This window comes from Anguilla anguilla, chromosome 3 (assembly GCF_013347855.1).
Source record: "Anguilla anguilla isolate fAngAng1 chromosome 3, fAngAng1.pri, whole genome shotgun sequence".
Classification (NCBI taxonomy): Eukaryota; Metazoa; Chordata; class Actinopteri; order Anguilliformes; family Anguillidae; genus Anguilla; species Anguilla anguilla.
In genome coordinates this window covers 15900625-15918188 of record NC_049203.1, presented here as the reverse complement: position 1 = coordinate 15918188, position 17564 = coordinate 15900625, and the positions used below count along the sequence as shown (strand labels likewise).

The 17564-nt window shown below is 51.0% G+C and overlaps 1 protein-coding gene across 1 annotated transcript; it reads left to right on the top strand.

Annotated features, from left to right (window-relative positions):
• The first annotated feature begins 1260 nt into the window (after nucleotides 1–1260).
• fam193b (family with sequence similarity 193 member B) lies at nucleotides 1261–17502 on the top strand. The gene is made up of 10 exons (XM_035407547.1): nucleotides 1261–1631; nucleotides 7547–7846; nucleotides 9084–9270; nucleotides 10520–10741; nucleotides 10926–11301; nucleotides 11832–12015; nucleotides 12411–12644; nucleotides 13222–14251; nucleotides 14590–14665; nucleotides 15249–17502. The coding sequence occupies exons 1-10, from the start codon at nucleotides 1476–1478 to the stop codon at nucleotides 15343–15345; spliced, it is 2862 nt and encodes a 953-aa protein (XP_035263438.1). The 5' UTR covers nucleotides 1261–1475; the 3' UTR covers nucleotides 15346–17502.
• The last annotated feature ends 62 nt before the right edge of the window (nucleotides 17503–17564 follow it).

Below are 17564 nucleotides of genomic sequence, written 5' to 3'. Positions count from 1 at the left end.
AAGGAGTAGCCTACCCTACTCTGCTGCTTAGAAAAGAGTCGGAGTTTAAGCAATAAACCATAATATTATTTCTTATAGAAACTGGCGATTTTCTTTTCCGAAGAGCACTGGTTTCAGATGAAGGACAAGGTAAGAATGAGAAGACTTTTACCAAGACCAAACAAGAGGCAGGCTGGGCTTACTGAAGCTAAGCAGGGCTGGGCTTGGTGAGTACTGAAGTTAAGCAGGGCTAAATTTTGTTATCACTGAAGCTGATCAGAGCTGTAATTGGATGGAAGGCCTCACAGGACAACCAGGTTGGTGTTGATGGGCCAGTAGAGGGCACAATTTTGATTATCTGGACCAAGTAAAAATCATTGCCCCAGCGCAGTGCATGATAATGGCCTGTGAGCACCATCCTTTGGGCACCATGTTTAAACAAGGTCCTAATTCATAATGACTTTAACAGATATGACAAGACTCCCTTCTAAATCTGGAAACCCTATTATCCTTTAACTTGATTGGCAAAATTGTCAAAGGAGTGATGATGTAAAATGCCTGTTGTGATGGTCTGTACATTGAGGAGGCCAATATCCAGGGCTCTACAATAAAAAATTTTCCAAGGAGCAGATGTGCTCCTAAGATGGAAAAAAAAATAGGAACACATTAATGTATCCCAATTAGTATATGTGCTCCTAAATTTTTCTTCCATTCAGCAAACATCAGTTTTCAGGAGCAAATTCTCCCAAAATGGGATTACTGGAGAGCCCTGCTATATCCAACAGTTAGCTGAATAAAATCGTAATTTGAATGCATTAATTTCAATATGAAAATAACATTTCCCGTGCCAGCATACACGTTCCAGCGTGTATTACAATGGCAAATGTGTTTTAGTAGTTAGGAACAATTTTACTTTGTATGTTTGCTGTGTTTTATTTTGATTTTTTAAAAATAGGCTACCTGAAGTCTCACTGGCACAAGCCTGAATAATGTGCGTGGCTTGGGTTCCACACGCATTTTGTAGCCTATCACAACTGTAGGATTGTTTTATTTTGCTGCGCTAATTGCATTTTTATTTAAGTACGAGGAGAATAATAATACTCTCTAAAATATTGAATTCAATATTACATGTATTTTTAAATATAAAAAAAACATGTTTCGAGTGACAGCAAAGGCATACCTATCCTTTGCAATGTACCCTTGGAGAGCATTAACGTTGAACCATATCTGGACTTTACTTACCTGAGAATATCTGCCATCATTAAATATGGTCCCAGACGTGCTTCTCTGCCTTAAACTGTATTGACGCCATTTTTCCAGCACTATGTGCGTGACCTCTGAACTCCAGGGTTTGCCAGCTCTCCGCCATATTGGCTGTTGTCTTGCCGAGAGAAGGCAGGGAAGGTTTTTTTGGTACTGGAAGAATCGAAACGGTGGCTATTTCGACCCGTAAACTGGTGCAAACTGGGCCAGAGCGATTCGTGGAAAGCTGCATCATGGCCAGGAAGAAAAGTAAACAGCAAGGAGTCGGGAATAAGGAGCTGATCAGTGGACAGCAGAGCCTATCGAAGAGCCCCGTCTCTCCCGGCGATGCAGCTGGCGGTGGCGGCGACGGAGATGCGGGACTGGAAAGACTAGCCAGGGCGAATCAGGTAGCGAAAAGAGCTAACCAGCTAAGATACGTGCAGCTAATTTCTTCTGTGCGTCTTTTTTTTAGCGATTTTAAATTGATATTGAATTATTTTATTGTGCAAAATGTTGCACGTTGTTAAGAGTCCAGTTTTACCCGTCTAAAATCCTGTATGGGGCGGAGCAGTAGAGTAAATAAATAAATAAAATCATAGCCACAACCATACACACATCAGCTAGCCAGTTAGCATGCTAGCTGGCTAACGTAAGCTACGTACAGATACTTACAAGCCAGGTGAACCTTCCAACCCTTTCGACGCAGCTAACGTTATATCCAGGTGTAGCAACTCGACACTGTGCATTTCCTTTTTTTAATTCGTTTTAGCTAGTCGTACAACTAAGTAATCAAGTTACCAATCGATAACGACATTTTTCTATCGATGAGATTGGTAGCCAGCTAGCCGACTAGCTAACCAGCTGCTGACGAAAAATTGAAACCGAAATACGAGCCGAGAAGCTAACCTTAGGGACCCTTGCGAAGCTGGCCAGTATTAGCTAGCTTGATAGCTAAGGGCTTGATCGCTACGGAATTGGGTTTTGCAGAACTGGTAACAACTAGACACTGTAAATGTGATGCTATGAAAAAACTACTTTTTAATTAGCTAATTACCAATACAAAATAAATACCGACGCACCGTATGACATGAATGCCACAAGTATATTCTCGAGTTTGGATGGGTCATGCAACGCTTCAGTTTTGTGCCCAATGCTTAAGTGCAGCTGGGCAGCTAACGAGTGTAATTGGATTGATGAAATCATAGGTACCTACCTGTAATTTGGATTTGTGTCCAGGCCGTGTGGCTTGATTAGAAAAAAACGAGGCTGACCGGGCGTTCGTAGAATGAAGGGCATTTCTGTGTTTGGGACAGAGGAAATTGTTTGCATACCTGTCTGCTCAAACTGCGTTTATCGTTGGACACTAATATAGCTGTCAAGTCCGTGTTAATCCAGATGACCTTGCCACACTAGATGACATGGCTAGCTAGATGAGTTTCGAGTATAGGAGTTCCTTTTACGAGGATGCCGATCGTTTCGGCCGGTGACTGCGGATACTGTATAGACTGAGGGAGACTAATTCCTTTCGCACGTGGCTATCAGCCTGGGTCACCAACAATTCCCGGTCAGGTGGAAGAAGCCCAGCCGCCCGTCTGCACGTTCATTGAAAGCCACAGCAGTCAGCGTCGGTCTGAAAGCAGGTACCCCAGTGGACGATGCACCCTGGGGATTGTAGTTTGGGGGGGGGGGGGGATTGAAGGCAAAAAGGGGTGAGGTGGAGGTGCTGGTGACTTCACCTGGGACTGCCCTCTTGAGCTTTTCCTATTTGACAGAGCTGCCAGGGGCAAATTCATGACACCTCAACTTAGCATTCACTCCTTGTGCAGCATATATTTATTGGTCTTCTGGTCCATTTGAAAGGCTGAATTATTTAAGGGGAGGCAGCCAGCAGTGAACTGCTCCACACAGTGGGAAGGAAAAAAGATGAAGAATGGGTGTTCACTTCGGTGGTGGAATTGGCAAGAATCAGTCCAGAATACTTCCTGAGTTTTGTGGCAAGACTTTTATTTTTTTTTGCATTCAAACACTGTGCAGTTTCCCACGCCAAGGTCTTTTGCATTTGTTGTTATTTATTTGGTTAGCAGACAGTCCTGTCCAAGGTGACTTCAGTAGTTTTCTGCATTGTACTGGATATTTATGGAGGCAGTTCTGGTTCAGTTCAGACTTTGCACAAGGATGTCAACTGCAGTTCTCTCGAAATTAGAACCCACAGCCACCTGGTTGCATGCATGGCCCCCTGACACTTATGCTGGACTGCCTTCTCGAATAAGGTGGTAGTTATGGTAATAGAACCTCAAAGTTGCCATTTCAAACATCACAACAGACCCCCCCCCCCTCCCCCAAGTTGGCTCCAGTGTATGTCAGTTTGAGATGGCTTCAGGGGAGCTCCTCTGTATAACTCAGCAATCGCAGTGTTAGTCTGCAGTGATGCCATGCGGTTTGTGTAACAGGGAGCAAGTCATACGCGGGTTTGAAATCGCGTCCCTTGCAGGTCGCTCAGGACAACAAGCGCTAGTTAGCCCACTGTTGCAGTCTTGTAGCTTCTCCAAGAGTGATGTCACATTCTGTAGCGGGCACTACACGCTAACTCTTGGTTCCCACTCTCTGGTGCGTCCAGTGATGAAGTACGGCTGTCAAACAAACCCCACAACCTTAGCCAGTTTGCAGCCAGGAAACATTTAGCCAGAACCACCACAGCTCACGATATTGCCACTGCCTGTGTAGGAAGTAGTTGGCTTGATGCCAAAGAATTTAGCAAAGTCAGAACACGCCCCCCACCAATGGAGCCTTTTCTGACTTATATTCGTTGTGAGAAGCCAGGTCGACAGGAGCAGCTGCTGACTCCGTAGCCAGCAGCGCGCATTTGCATTACACTGACCTCCAGCGCCAGCCTTGTAATCTGGAGTGTTTGTTTGCTGTTCTCCTCCAGACTTGCCCTCGTTTCACGCGTGGTGACGAAGGCCAGGGCTCCGTCGCTCGCGCAGAGAAACGGGGCTTTCCGCTGAGCGAAGGTAGAGCGGGGAAGTTGGCACGCGTTCTCCACAGAAACGCGCGAGTCTGCGCGCCCTGCGAAATTCCACTCGGGAGTCTGTCTCTTCGCTGTCAAAAGTTCCTGTGATTTAAATCCGTCTGCTGCGCTGGAGAGACGCTTTACGCCGCTTCAGTCTGCAAGTTTCAGCGGCGATGAATCCAGCTCATACTTTTCATTGTTTTTGTCAAGTTGTGATATCTGTAGTTAATCTGCATCTTTAGAATCGGATTTTATCCTATTTTTGTATTTTTTTCCCACGTACCTAGTGGTATTTTTTTCAGCCGTCTGCTCCTCTGCAGCGCCCTCCGTTGATTTGGAGGAGCGCGAGGCTTGCACGTACGCGCTCCGAAACGCACGCTGCCAGCCGCTGTCTCTTCTCACTCCGCAGTCCGCCGGCTGAGCCGCGCATACGCGGTGCGGAGGACTCACTCCTGCGGCTGGAGGGGGCGGACAGCCCGGGCGGCCTACCCACCGGCAGAGGCGCTCTCTCCCAGGGAAACCTTCATGCCTCTGGCCAGCCAGTGCCGGAGCAGCCACCGTTCCCTGGAGCACTTCACTGCACCGAGGACTAGAGCTTTCGCTGCGTACGGGCAGCAATGTAGCATCACGGTCAGGGAGCTGAGCTTCTGACGTGGAGGTTGAAGGTTCGGTTCCCAGGTGGACCGTATGTGAAGGATGTAAGCGTGAGAGCTTAAAAGGGTAAGCACCACATAACATCAGCCCCCAAGGACATTAGACCAATTCTGTTTTAGTCTGGAGGTTTTTCATTACATTAAGCTGAAATTGTTGTTAGTGTGGCTGCAAATTTGACAAATTGATCATTTTTGGCGGAAGCACTTGACATTACGCCAGAACTGCGATGTGTGATGTCACTGGGGCAACACAAACAGCTCTGCTGTTATACTGCATCTCAAAATATGCAGGTGTTCATTCTGAAGATTGTTGAAAAACAGGGTGGGTCAAAAAGAGTAAGCGATTTGATCTTTTAGGGCTTATTTTTGCCTTTTCAATAAAATCATGCTTTTTAACATTGTGAATCCGAAAAAAAATACATTTGGCTGGTGTATTTCATTTTTTAAAATAATGTCTGGTGATTACCGTTGAAAGCTGAAAGAGGTGAGGATGAGTGCTTCCGCTAAAGACCTAAATGCAGTGTGTGCAATGCTAGGCCGTGTGCGTGTTGCCAGGTGTCTTGCACAAAGCTTTGAAGCGGTTGAGATGCAGCTTATTAAGCGAGCCCCCGACCGCGAACGCACCTGCCGCTTGATCGGGTCGCGCGGAACCGCGCGGTCTGAAACGGTCGCTGGGGGCGCGGTCGGAGACGCCAAGGCGTCACGGATCTTCAGAGGAAGCGATCAAAGCGTGGCGCTCGCTGAAGATCGCTCCACCTGGCGGGGCACGGAAACTGCAGGGGCTTCTGCCTCCCCCGTGTGCTGGGTTTTCCTCCTTCTGCAGACCTGTCGGGCTACTTATGTCTGAGAGCGCAAAGGGGAGGGCGGTGGGGGGGGGCTTTCATTGTAATGGGTCTTGGGAAAGCGTGATGATTATCTACAGTTGTTTTCATTGGCCGGCTCGTGCGATTGCATCTGGTGACATCCCTCCTTCAGCTGCACTGGTGCCGCGACTCTGTCGCCGCGACTCTGTCGCCGCGTGAACCCGTGCTTGTCGGCGCCACGGCCGCGTGTCGCTGTAGGGGCTGGGTGCTGTAGTCTCGCGCGTCAGTGCGGGGGCATCACGTGGGTCCGTGTTTTTGAGGTTGTGGTGGGAGGTTGCTGGTAGGTGGAGGGATTACGGTAAAGATCGGCGATCGTGACTGTTCTGCAGGCAGTGACGTTGCCCTGTGGAGACGCATGAAGAGCTGGTGTTTTTCTGTGGCCTGAGCTAGCGGGCTGTTAGCGGGGTGGTTTGCTTTGTGGTTGCGTATTTAAGACCAGGTCAGACCACACTGGTCAGGTTATGCATTGTGAGATGTGTTAGTGGGTTATTAAAACTCCCTAAATCTCACTTACGTCAGAATAGCTGCAGTACTTACTTGCAGTGCATGTCATAGATCCCGGCCTGTATTCGATGATAACGGAAATCCCGCTTTTCTGTTCGTCATCACCACTTAATAGAACCCAATCTCCCCCTCTCTCCCCCCAACCCCCCCCCCCCCTGCCCGAAAATGCGCGCTACGCGATTTACACGTTCGTTCTCTGGAATGACTTTATTTTTAAGCCTTCTGGGCTTTCTCTTATCATCCCATTCTGAAGAGCCCTTGCGCTCCACGGTTGCTCTTTTACGCCGCACAGAGAGGAAGCGGCTGATTGGGCGCGCGCGTGCGTACGCGACGGGCTCGGAAGGGTGCGGAGCGTGCGGGAAGCGCGTTGCGGTGAGCGCCCCCTGTAACACCTGCTCTCTTCACGCGCAGAAGCGTGGCCGATTATCCGTTTTCCGCACCGCCAAAAACAGATGCGGTGATGATTTTGTTTTTTTTTGAAATAAAGGAAAGAAAATAAAAAACCACTTCCTGTCTGCGCATCACCGACGCGGTGGTGGCTGACGGAGCGAGGCGAAGGGATGAATGCGGCGGCGTCTGCTCGGAGCCTGCCCCCGTTCTGCGCGGCTGTTTGCGCTCGGCGCGTCGCTCGCTCCAGTTATTTCCCAGGAGGCCTCTGCACGAGGGGCTCAGCAGGTGCGGCTCGTATCCGATGTGAACCTGTGACCGCCTCGTCTCTCCACAAGTTGTTTAATCGCTGTGCGCCACCCCCCCCCCCCCCCCCCTTGTAAACAGTCTTCGGCAATCACGCTTGATTGGTTACCCCGACGACAGCCAAAACCCAGTCGTGTTCATGCGAGGTTTCGAGGATCCCGAAACTGGTGACACTACTATGTGTTTACAGTGCCTTTCCGGTTTGAACCAGTCACAGTGCCCCAGCTGTGGAGGAAATTCCGTTTTTTGGTTGACACGAGTCAGTGATTGACAACACAAGCTTGTTTCTTGTAGTTGGGATTGGGATGGAAATCTGACTCTAGCATAATGAGCTGTTTTACTGGAAGCAGGGTATTGCACTGCCTGGAAAAATCCTGTCAGTGGTACGCTAAATGCTAAGCTGCTTAAGTTAAGAATGGCTGAAACTACTTTGCATTGGGAGTGTTATTTCAACCAAAGCTTCTGATTCCCGTCACTGCTATACTGTAATTTGACTTGCAGTCAGCCTGCAGCTTTGTGAAGGTTTGCGGGGTTCTCTGGGGGGTTGATGCTGTCCTGTGTACCCCCCTGACCTTTGACCTGCGTGCGTGTGCTTGCAGCCCCTCCCTCTGTCGTCGGGCCAGCCCATGCACACCTGCTGTCTGCTGTGTCACCGCGAGTTCAAGGACTGGGGGGCGGGGCCGGCCAACGGACTGCCCCCCCACGGGGCCAAGGTGGCGGACGGCGTGCCGGCGCTCTCCCAGGCCCTGCTCCGCGAGGTGCCGGGCCGCAAGCTGGCCGACGCCGTGCCGTCGCTCTCCCAGTCGCTGCTGGGCGAGGTGCCGCTCTGGATCTGCCAGAGCTGCCGCAAGAGCGTGGAGGAGGAGGAGCGGCGGGCGACACAGGAACAGACCCTACCGGTGAGAGAGAATGTGTGTGTACGTGTCTCTGTGGGTATGAGAGAGAGTGTGTGTATGTGTGTGTGTGTATCTGCGACTGTCTGTCTGTCTCTCTGCCTGCCTGCCTGTCAGTCTATGACTGTCTGTCTGTCTGTCTCTCTGCCTGCCTGCCTGCCTGACCATCTGTCTGTCTGTGTGTTTTTGTGTGTGTGTGTGTGTGTGTGTGTGTGTGTGTGTGTGTGTGTGTGTGTGTGTGTGTGTGTGTGTGTGTGTGTGTGTGTGTGTGTGTTAGAGAGAGAGACATAGAGAGAGATGTTGTGTGAACATACGTGTATAAACAATGTCCACATTCTGGGGTCCTAATGCCCGTTCACAGAGCACCATGTCAGCTTGACACTGAAGCTATTCATATTCAGTCACTCAGGAGTAGTTTATATGTTCTCTTCTGCGTGACGTTTGTGTATTTTTTTGCAGCCATATAGTCATTTCCTGAGGGCCAGTGGGGTCCAGGGAGCTCAGGTTTAGTCATTTGAGCTAATTGCTTCTTTAATGATTAACTGAATCGGGCCAGTAAAAGTGCTCCTGATCGGTTAGAGTCACTCGGGCTGAAACACTTAAAACCCGGCACGCACACTATTGATTCCCTCCTGCGCGACTCCAGAGTTCCTCCAGAAACGGAGTCTGCTGGGTTTGGCGCGGGAGGCTGTTTCTCTCAGATTCTGTGCGAGTTCGCGGATCCTGAGCGTGCCGCCTGGATGTCAGCCGGTCCGTCTCCCGCGACAATCTGCGCAGCATCTGCGCCCTTAAGCAGCGGCGGGAAGAGTGAGGCTTCACCAACCTCACTGTGGGCGGTGCTACCGCGCGCTGTCCATCGCTGATTGAACCAGACGAAAGAGTCTTTTATAGCAGAGTAGTTCTGATCAGTGAGTCGCTGTAACACGTAGCGGCACAAGCTCTTCAGTCCCACCAGATACTCGGCCACATATTTTTGAGGTACTTGGTTCTGTCCACCAACCATTGCTGCTGAAATATTTCAATTTAAGGCAGCTTCTGAAAATTTGTTATGGCATGACCAAGTACAATACGTAACATGCTACTAAATTAGCACCAGAAGCTCCTGTGACTGCCCAGATCCTCCTGTTAAGAAAACTGAAGGAACGTAGGAGCTGCACATTTGGGGTGTGTAGATAGTGCGGTAGCTCCTCCCATGCTGTGGTTTATGAGGCCCTTGCTGATCCCTGGCGTGTGATTGGTGCAGGTTCCCCTGTCGCACGCCTCGTCCTGTAAGGCGCAGGCCTGCGGGAACGGCTACCCCGAGCCCAGTGCGGTGGAGTGGGACCCCAGCTCCTTCCTGTCCGCCCACAAGCTCTCTGGCCTCTGGAACTCCGCCCACTCCAATGGAGGCGGGCACTGTAACCACGGCGCCGGCTCACACTCACAGCAAGGTCAGTGACAGCCTCGGCTGAACCCCCCCTGTCAGTCAAACACTTCCACTCCTGCCTCTGCCCTGCTTCTGCTGTTGATTGTATGCGAGGCCAACTTCCTCCAAAAATCTAAATTTAGTACTTTTTATTTTTCTACACATGACAAAGAACATACATGACAGGGAAGTGGCTAGATACAATTTCAAGGCACATTGTATCCAGGAATTGTGTGTTTCCCATAATTACCACTGTTTGTGTATGCATCTGGGAAGTGAAATGAAAAGCTATACAGAAACATGTATACTTCTGCACTCATACTACAATGAGGATGACGCGCAGTATAATCAGTGAGTGCGTTTCTCAGACGTTTGGTAGGTTGGACGGGTTGTGTAGGTGCAGTTTTAAAGTTTTAAAGTGTAGGTTGCGCAGATGCGCAGTGAAATTTGCGTAGGTTGTTTTTTTAAATGTCTTCGGTCGCTCGTGGGGGGGCACCGCTGTGCTAGTTTCGCTGCTGGCCCGCCCACGTCGAAGCGCCCGTGTTTTTGGCGTCTGCACTGGCGCGTCGGCCGCCTCTGGGGCGTCTGGCGGCCGGGGCAAGGCCCCGTCTGTCTGAAGGGCCGCATTGTGACTGCGCGCACGGACCGGTGCGACAGGATTCGCCGGGGGAGGAAGAACGGCTCCAGTCTGTAACGAAACCCGTGACATCACTGCCTGTTTAAGCAGCAGGCGCAGGACGGGCCGGGGTGCCTTCGCCGAAGCCTGCCAGCGCTCTCTTTGTTGTGTGGAGCGGCAATAAAAATCCCTCTGAATAGGAAGATGAATATCTGAACGGTTAAAAAATTCAGTAACTTCCTGCTGTGCATTCCTGAGTGTACATTCAGTGACAGGGCCTGTTTAACACAGGGGTTCCCAAACTGGGTTGCGACCCCATGTGGGATTGCCTGAAAATTTTGGGGAGAAAAAGTTTTAAAAAATTGTAATTTGAATTTAAATTTCTCTTTAAAATATGTGAATGTAGGCTACTACTTATGGGACATCTCAACCAAGTGATAATGCAATGAGGCACGAGAGGTGGTGGTATATCGCCAATATAGTCACGGCTAAATGGTGTTTTTATGCATGAGGCGTGTGAGGGTGGGATGGGGTCGCGTGAATTTCCAAACATTAATTTGGGGTTGCATCAGAAAAAAAGGTTTGGGAACCCCTGGTTTAACGAGCGGATAGCAGTGCTTAGGTCTCACCTGGCAGTCCCCCCCCTCTCTTCCCCCAGGTGGTTTGGTGGGGCCCCCCTGCATGGACAAACGGGGTCCCCACGAAGCACCGGGGAAGTCGGCCAAACCCTCGGGGGCCAAAGTGTGTCCCTACAGCCACCCGTCGTCCCAGAACCCCAGCGGGACGTCCGCGGGGTCCTCGCTGTCCCCGGGCAGCGCCGACCTCTGCAAGACCACGCCCAAGCACTTCAAAAACATGTGCCGACGCCCCACTCCTCCAGGTGATCTTCCTCTTCCTCCTCCTGCTCAAGGTGTATTTTCAGTCTGTGCGCTCTTACTTTCCAGAGAGACGTGCTTTTCACCAGCAGGAAGTTCATTCCAGTCTGAGTCTGCGTGTGCCCCGCCTCCCATGAATACGTTGACGTGCGTCTCTGTGGTGTTGATGATGTCACCTTTCCCCGCCAGGCGAGGCATTTCACTCCAGCGACCATCACCAACACTCAGACCTGGCGGCCCCGCCCAACAGTCCCACGGGGCTGTCCTCGCACCATTCCTCCCTGCTGCCCCCCGCCCAGCACGCGCACGCCGCTCCGCCCGGCCCCGCCCTGTCCAGCCACGCCCCCTTCGCCCCCCTGGTGTCCAAGCTGAGCGCGGGGTCGGACTGTAGCCCCGCCTCCCTGCACAAGCCCGCCGCCTGCAAGAACTCCCACATTCCCGCCGTCAGCGCGCCACACGCCAAGCTGGGCCCCGCGCCCTTGGGCTGCAGCCACCCCTGCAACGGGCACAGCAACGGGGCGGTCAGCTCCTCCAACACGGGACACCTCCCCGCCAGCACCTGCAGGTCAGTGCAGCGCCCCCAGGAGGATGAAATATACAGCCGCGCAAAAATAACAATCTGCCTTCCGAGTAAATCGGTAATATAAATCGGCAGGTTTCTATTGGTCGCACATATATGTTGTTGATTTGTGTTAACTTGTATTTAGTTATGAGAGTGACCTGGTTCATTAATAGCAGACTGGCATGATTTTATTTCTCACTGAAGCATGGGCAGGTTTATATTTTTTCTGCTATGAGAGAGGGCTGTGGATGAGGTATGAAGGCGATTTGCTGTTACTATCATCATTAAAGCTCCTGATAGGCTGAAACCTTATGTGTGTGCCCAGTAATTGGACAGTTAGACTCTGTGAGGCTTAAGGAACCAGGAAATGGCTACACAGGTTATGATTTTACTGGTCAATCCTACAGTTTTCCTGCAGTGTATGTATTCCCCCCTTACGGGATGTGTGAAGCTTGTGGAACTGTGGTCAGGACTGAGCTCCTCGCCCTGTTACTGAAGCGTGGGCGTGTCTGCCTTTGCGTGTGTGTGCGCAGGGACCAGGCCTGTAAAGGGCACAAGCTGGCGAACGGGACGGTGTGCCACCCACCCTGCGAGCTGGAGGAGGGCGAGGACGAGGACAGCAGCTCCGAGCGCAGCTCCTGCGCGTCCTCCTCCACCAATCAGAAGGACGGGAAGTACTGCGACTGCTGCTACTGCGAATTCTTCGGCCACAACGCGGTATGCGGCAGCGCCACGCCCGCTCGCCTGAGAGCAGCTGACTACACCCGAGCGCTGATTACTGAACCACACTTTACTGCACACTGCACTGTACTGCACCTTAACTTACCCAACTACACCCGAGCGCTGATTACTGAACCACACTTTACTGCACAGTAGCACAGTAGCACAGCTACACCACACTGTACTGCCCCTTAGCTTACCCAACTACATATTACTACACCCAGACACACTTTACTGCACAGTAGCACAGCTACACAATACTTTACTGCACAGTAGTGCAACTACACCACTCTGTACTGCACCTTAGCTTACCCAACTACACCCGAGTGCATAGTACTGCACCCAAACACACTTTACTGCACAGTAGCATAACTCCCTCTTCCCCCCACCAGCCCCCGGCGGCGCCCACGAGCCGGAACTACGCGGAGATCCGGGAGAAGCTGCGCTCCCGCCTCACACGGCGCAAGGAGGAGCTGCCGCAGCGGCAGGACTCGGACCCGGCCGCGCCCAGCGCCATCGACCACCGCGACGTGGACGAGCTGCTCGACTTCATCAACAGCACCGAGCCCAAGCCCGTCAACAGCGCCAAGGCCGCCAAGCGCGCCCGCCACAAGCAGAAGAAGAAGGTAGGGCGGCCTCGCGCCACGTGACCCGTGGCTCGCGTCCAGTTGGCTGTCACGTTGCCGGGGAGTTGCCAGGAGGGAGGGATTGGCCAATGAATCTGCACCTCTCATGCAGTAAAACCTCTCCTCAGTCCTGTTCTTGCTCAGTGTGATTAAGTTTTAACATAATAATGTTTTATTTTCTTATATTTTATTCATTTTAATGAGCTCTTTGTTCTTGCCTGGTATCATTCTCTGCTAATTCCAGGCTCACAGTTACGGTGTCTAAACAGAAGCGTTTTAGCTGCAGAGGCTTTGTTCCCTGCACAAAAAACTGACACAGCTGTTAAACAGACCTATAATGTAATAATGCAGTAAGTGAGTGGGCTGTTCGTAGATGTGGGCTGCGACACGACAACGAGATATTAGTTTTAAGATTTATTAGAATTATTTATTTATTTATTGAAGATTATTTCTTAAGGAGATACAATGTGGTGAATGGGTGAAAGTGTGACTCGTGAAATGTGGGGGTGTCCTTTGTGTAGTACGGGCAGGTGCAGGGTAGTTTTGGGGTGTCTGATCTGACCCCCCTGTGTTGCAGGAGAAGGAGAAGGCGGCTCAGGGCAGTCCGGAGGCCCCCGGCGACGACCCCCGCGCTTCGCCCCTCGAGGTCCTGGAGGAGGTGGGCGGGGCGGCGGAGGGCGAGGGCGGCCGGCTGCTGGAGTGGCCGCAGCTGGAGCTGGAGCGGGTCAACAGCTTCCTGACCAGCCGGCTGGAGGAGATCAAGAACACCATCAAGGACTCCATCCGCGCCTCCTTCAGCATGTACGACCTCAACCTGGACGTCAACGACTTCCCCAAGAAGGCGGCCACGCTGGAGGGCAACCACCTGCTGTCGCACCTGAACGGCTCGTCCGAGCTGCAGCAGATCGACCTGGACCTCTCCCCGCTCTCCCTCAGCAGCTTCAAGAGCCACCTGGAGCTGGTCAACGGCTGGGAGGACCGGGACCGCGACCGGGCCCCCAGCCCCGCCCTCTCCCCCTCCCCCTCCCCCAGCCCCGCCCCCTCCCCCTCCCCCTCCCCCTCCGGCCAGGATGTGCAGCGGCTGCAGGCCACGCCCAGCCTCTCCAAGCTGATCCGCGTGCGGTCCTCGCCCGAGCGGGGGCCCCCGGCCCACCCCGCCCCCACGCTACAGGGCCCCGCCCCCAAGGCCCAGGAAGACGCGGAGGCCAGGGCCCCGCCCCCTCCCGGCGGGAAGGCCAGGAAGGGGAAGAAGCAGCAGCAGCAGCAGCAGCAGGAGCCACCCCAGCTCCAGGACCCCCAGCAGGCCAAGCTTCCCCGGGCCGCCCCAGGGAACGAGCCTCACAGGAGCAGGGAGAGCCAGGCCAAGCAGGCCGGCTCCAAACCCGGCTCCAGAGCACCCCCCCAGTGCCAGACCCCCGCAGGGAAGAGGCCGGAGGAGTGTCCTGGCGGGGACCGGGGCGAGCAGGCCCCCGGAGGTCCCAAACACAGCCGGGTGGACCAGGAGCCTGAGGGCCGAGCCGCTCACCCCGCCCATGCCGGCTCCCAGCAGCCCAAGGGCAAGAGCAAGAAGAACAAGAACAAAGCGGACAAGGCCAGCAGCTCCATCGGTAAGGCCTTCCAGCCCCGCCCTTTATATATACATATACACACCCTAGCCCCGCCCTTCACATCTGTATACACAGCCCAGGCCTGCCTTTCACACTCATCTGCCCTCTTTCCCAGCATGCTAGACATTTGTACCCTTTACGCAGCATGGGCCCAAAGCTGCCAGACTTTCTTCTTCATAATTCAGTGAACCTGTTTCACTGTGAGATTAATACTGCCCCTCAGTGACCTGGCTCTTCCCTAGCTTCTGTGCGTTATAACAGCGCTACTCAAGTGTTGCTGTGTTGCCATGCCTGAAGCTGCGCTCCTCTGAGTGTTGTTTTGCTTTTCCTCTTTACAGATGACGTGTTTCTCCCCAAAGACCTGGACCCAACAGAAATGGATGAAATCGACAGAGAGGTTGAATACTTCAAGAGGTAAACGCGCTGATATTGAGCTGCCACTCGCTCAGGGTGCACACGCATCAAAGGAGTCTCGCTTGTATGTGACGGTTCATCATAATTGTTTCTTTCTTGTATAAGATGGCTGTTGCCAGTGTCACCAAAGAAGCGAAGTAGTTTCTTTGATAACATTTAGACTTTAAGAATCCTCAATAATTTGTGTGTGTGTGTGTGTGCATGCAGATCCACCGCCCTGCTCACACTCCGTTTGGACTCTGTAAACACATGTAAATACACATGTAAATCATGTGTAATCTGTACATATTAGTATATTTGTACTGGCAATGTGTATCAACTAATCTAGTTTATTTAAACAATGGTGGCAAATAACCAAGTCAGTTTTATTTGCTAATTGACACCTGGCCGGATGCATCTTCTGAAATCTAGACTTGTGTGGGAGAGTGCAGATCCCATCTGTAGTCTGTAGGGGGTGCTGGATTCCTGGAAGTGATTCTTCTGGCCAAACTCTTACATCCTGGATTTCTCACTGTTGTTTCACTGCAACAGATGTGATCCTATGCTGGAGTGGCTATTGACACAGTCCTCTTACTTCCTTCAGATTCTGCCTGGATTCTGCTAAACAGACTCGTCAGAAGGTTGCAGTGAACTGGTCCAACTTCAGCCTGAAGAAGGTTCCTTCCAACGCAGCGCAGTAGGGGGGTCGGATCGGGGAGCCCCTCTCCGTTCCGCCCCAGAAACCAGAACTGGCCCGAGGCCTCAACCCTGACACACCCCCTCCTCCTCCTCCGCCCCACCCAGACCGCCCCTGCCGCACCTCCAGGCGCCCACAGCGACCTTTGCCCCTTTCCACGGGGTCGACTTTTCTCTGGCCTGTGCCGGTAGCCATCGTCGAGACTTGTACCACCTGATCATAGCCAGAGACCAGAGCCCACCTGCTGCTACCAGTCAGGCTGCTTGACCAGAGCTGTCTGTTAGATAACCCCCACATAAAGTACCTGTCTGTGGCTGCAGACCCTCCTCCGTGCTCAAACCCTATGTATACTCTGTAAATCAATTACTTTACTATTAAAATTCTCATTTTTATTGCCAGTGTGGCATATTTTTAACACCCCGTTTGGCTGACAGTTAACATGTTCTATGTGATTCTCCTCCACATCCTTCCATGTGCTGTGTATCTTTGGTTCTTTTTTTTCCTTTCTTTGTTTTTCCTTTTCTGGCCCCACCTCTTGAGAAGTCAATGACATATCTGTAAACTTCACAAAGCTAAGGAAACGGTGTGTGTGCATATGCGCCAGTTCTTCCGATAGCTGTGCAAACCAGCGTGGTTTGCTGGTCGTTGGAGCACTGAGCTGGATTGGTTTGCTGAGGGCCACTCTTGCAAATTCACTGTCATGTCAGCGAAGCTTAATACTGCGTGTTAAACGGGATGGCGTTCAGTCGCTCACAAAAGGTGGCGAGGTGGGCTCGTTCAGGCTACGTTTGGAGAACGGTATCCATTGGTGTTTGGGAATCAGTGCTGGTATGAGTGATGTATGAATCGTGAACACCATTGTACCATCTGGTGTTTTGAACATGATTGTTCTTACCAGCAGATTTTTTTATTTATTTTGCAGAGACTCAAGAAGGCAGCTCTAGAGCCCTTGAAAGTGAGGCGTGGCTTCCTAGCCCCCCTGTAGTGATAATGGTGTATTTCACAACAAAAAAACAACCATGGAAGTAGTCCCAGCTCCTCAACAATTTCTCTTCGTTTTTAATGTCTTTCCGTATCTATGAATAACGTGACAAACAGGACAACACTAAAATGAACTTTCCATTTTAAAAATAACTATATAATGGTGTTAAAAACACTTTTTAAAAATCAAACGTCTTCAAAAGATGTAATCAAAATCTAACCTGAATCCCTCTCCCCCTCCCTTTTACATGACTTTTTAAAATGACAAATGTATTTTGAATCAAAAGTTTTCCACCTTGTTTTTTTTTTTTTTTTTTGCCAGTTATCGTCGTTCTTTGAAATTCAGTACTCGGTATAAATCACGTTGACTGTATGCAATCTAATGAAAACCTCAAAGATGTGTATTGTGAGGAAGCCGAACGCTGCCTCGGGGGGGGGATCTTGAAACGGGGCTCCGTATGACCTTCGCGTGCCGAGCGCCCCTTCGCGTCGGACGCTCGAGTTCCGATGCCGTGACCCGACTGTTCTTTGTTACTGTGCAGCCGCCAAGTACCGCGTTTTTCCCCCCTCCAGCACTTGAAGCAGCATATCCTTCACAGTTATGGTACGCTACTTCCCTCCCTGTTCGTGTCTCTCTGGTTTCTGTGTGTCTGCACAAAATCCACTGTTAAGGCTTAGAGGGCATCCAAAACTCACATTATATGATGTGGGAATTATTTTTTGTTTTGTTTTATTTTATTTTATTTTATTTTTTGCAATAATGGTACAGCCTTGACAACACACCCCCTGTCATTGGTATCCTTGAACCTGTCTTCAGCTTTACTGTGAAGGAGAGAGGTTTATCCTATCCTGAGAGCAACCAAGAATTACATTGATTTGTGGAAGTCAGTGTGGGGTTTTGGGGTCCTTCACACAAAATTATTTCTGAGTCTGACATGAATGAAATGTTTTGTTTTTTTTTTAATCTATTTTGAACTTTTTCATATTTTGCAAGATCTCTGATGCTATCCAGGTTATATTAAACTACAAGACATTATCTTTAAAGTTTGGAATGTAGATTTATACTATACCATTAAGAGCCAAGTGTATGTTGGCTGCTCTGTTTTTTTATTATTCACTTTTGATACTGTGAAAAATCTTTCATCCCGAAAGATTAAAACAATACAGTTTTGACAAAAGACAAAAGTGTGGTGTTTGCTTTCTCCCTTGGTGCACTTAACCTGAACTCTTGACTTGTTTGAC

What these genes read in the sequence shown, in the direction of transcription:
- fam193b (XM_035407547.1), top strand. Translation starts at nt 1,476, where the DNA reads ATGGCCAGGAAGAAAAGTAAACAGCAAGGAGTCGGGAATAAGGAGCTG. An exon ending in CCGACGCCCCACTCCTCCAG is followed by an intron (nt 10,742 to 10,925) that starts GTGATCTTCCTC and finishes TTTCCCCGCCAG; the next exon opens with GCGAGGCATTTCACTCCAGC. An exon ending in GAGGTTGAATACTTCAAGAG is followed by an intron (nt 14,666 to 15,248) that starts GTAAACGCGCTG and finishes TACTTCCTTCAG; the next exon opens with ATTCTGCCTGGATTCTGCTA.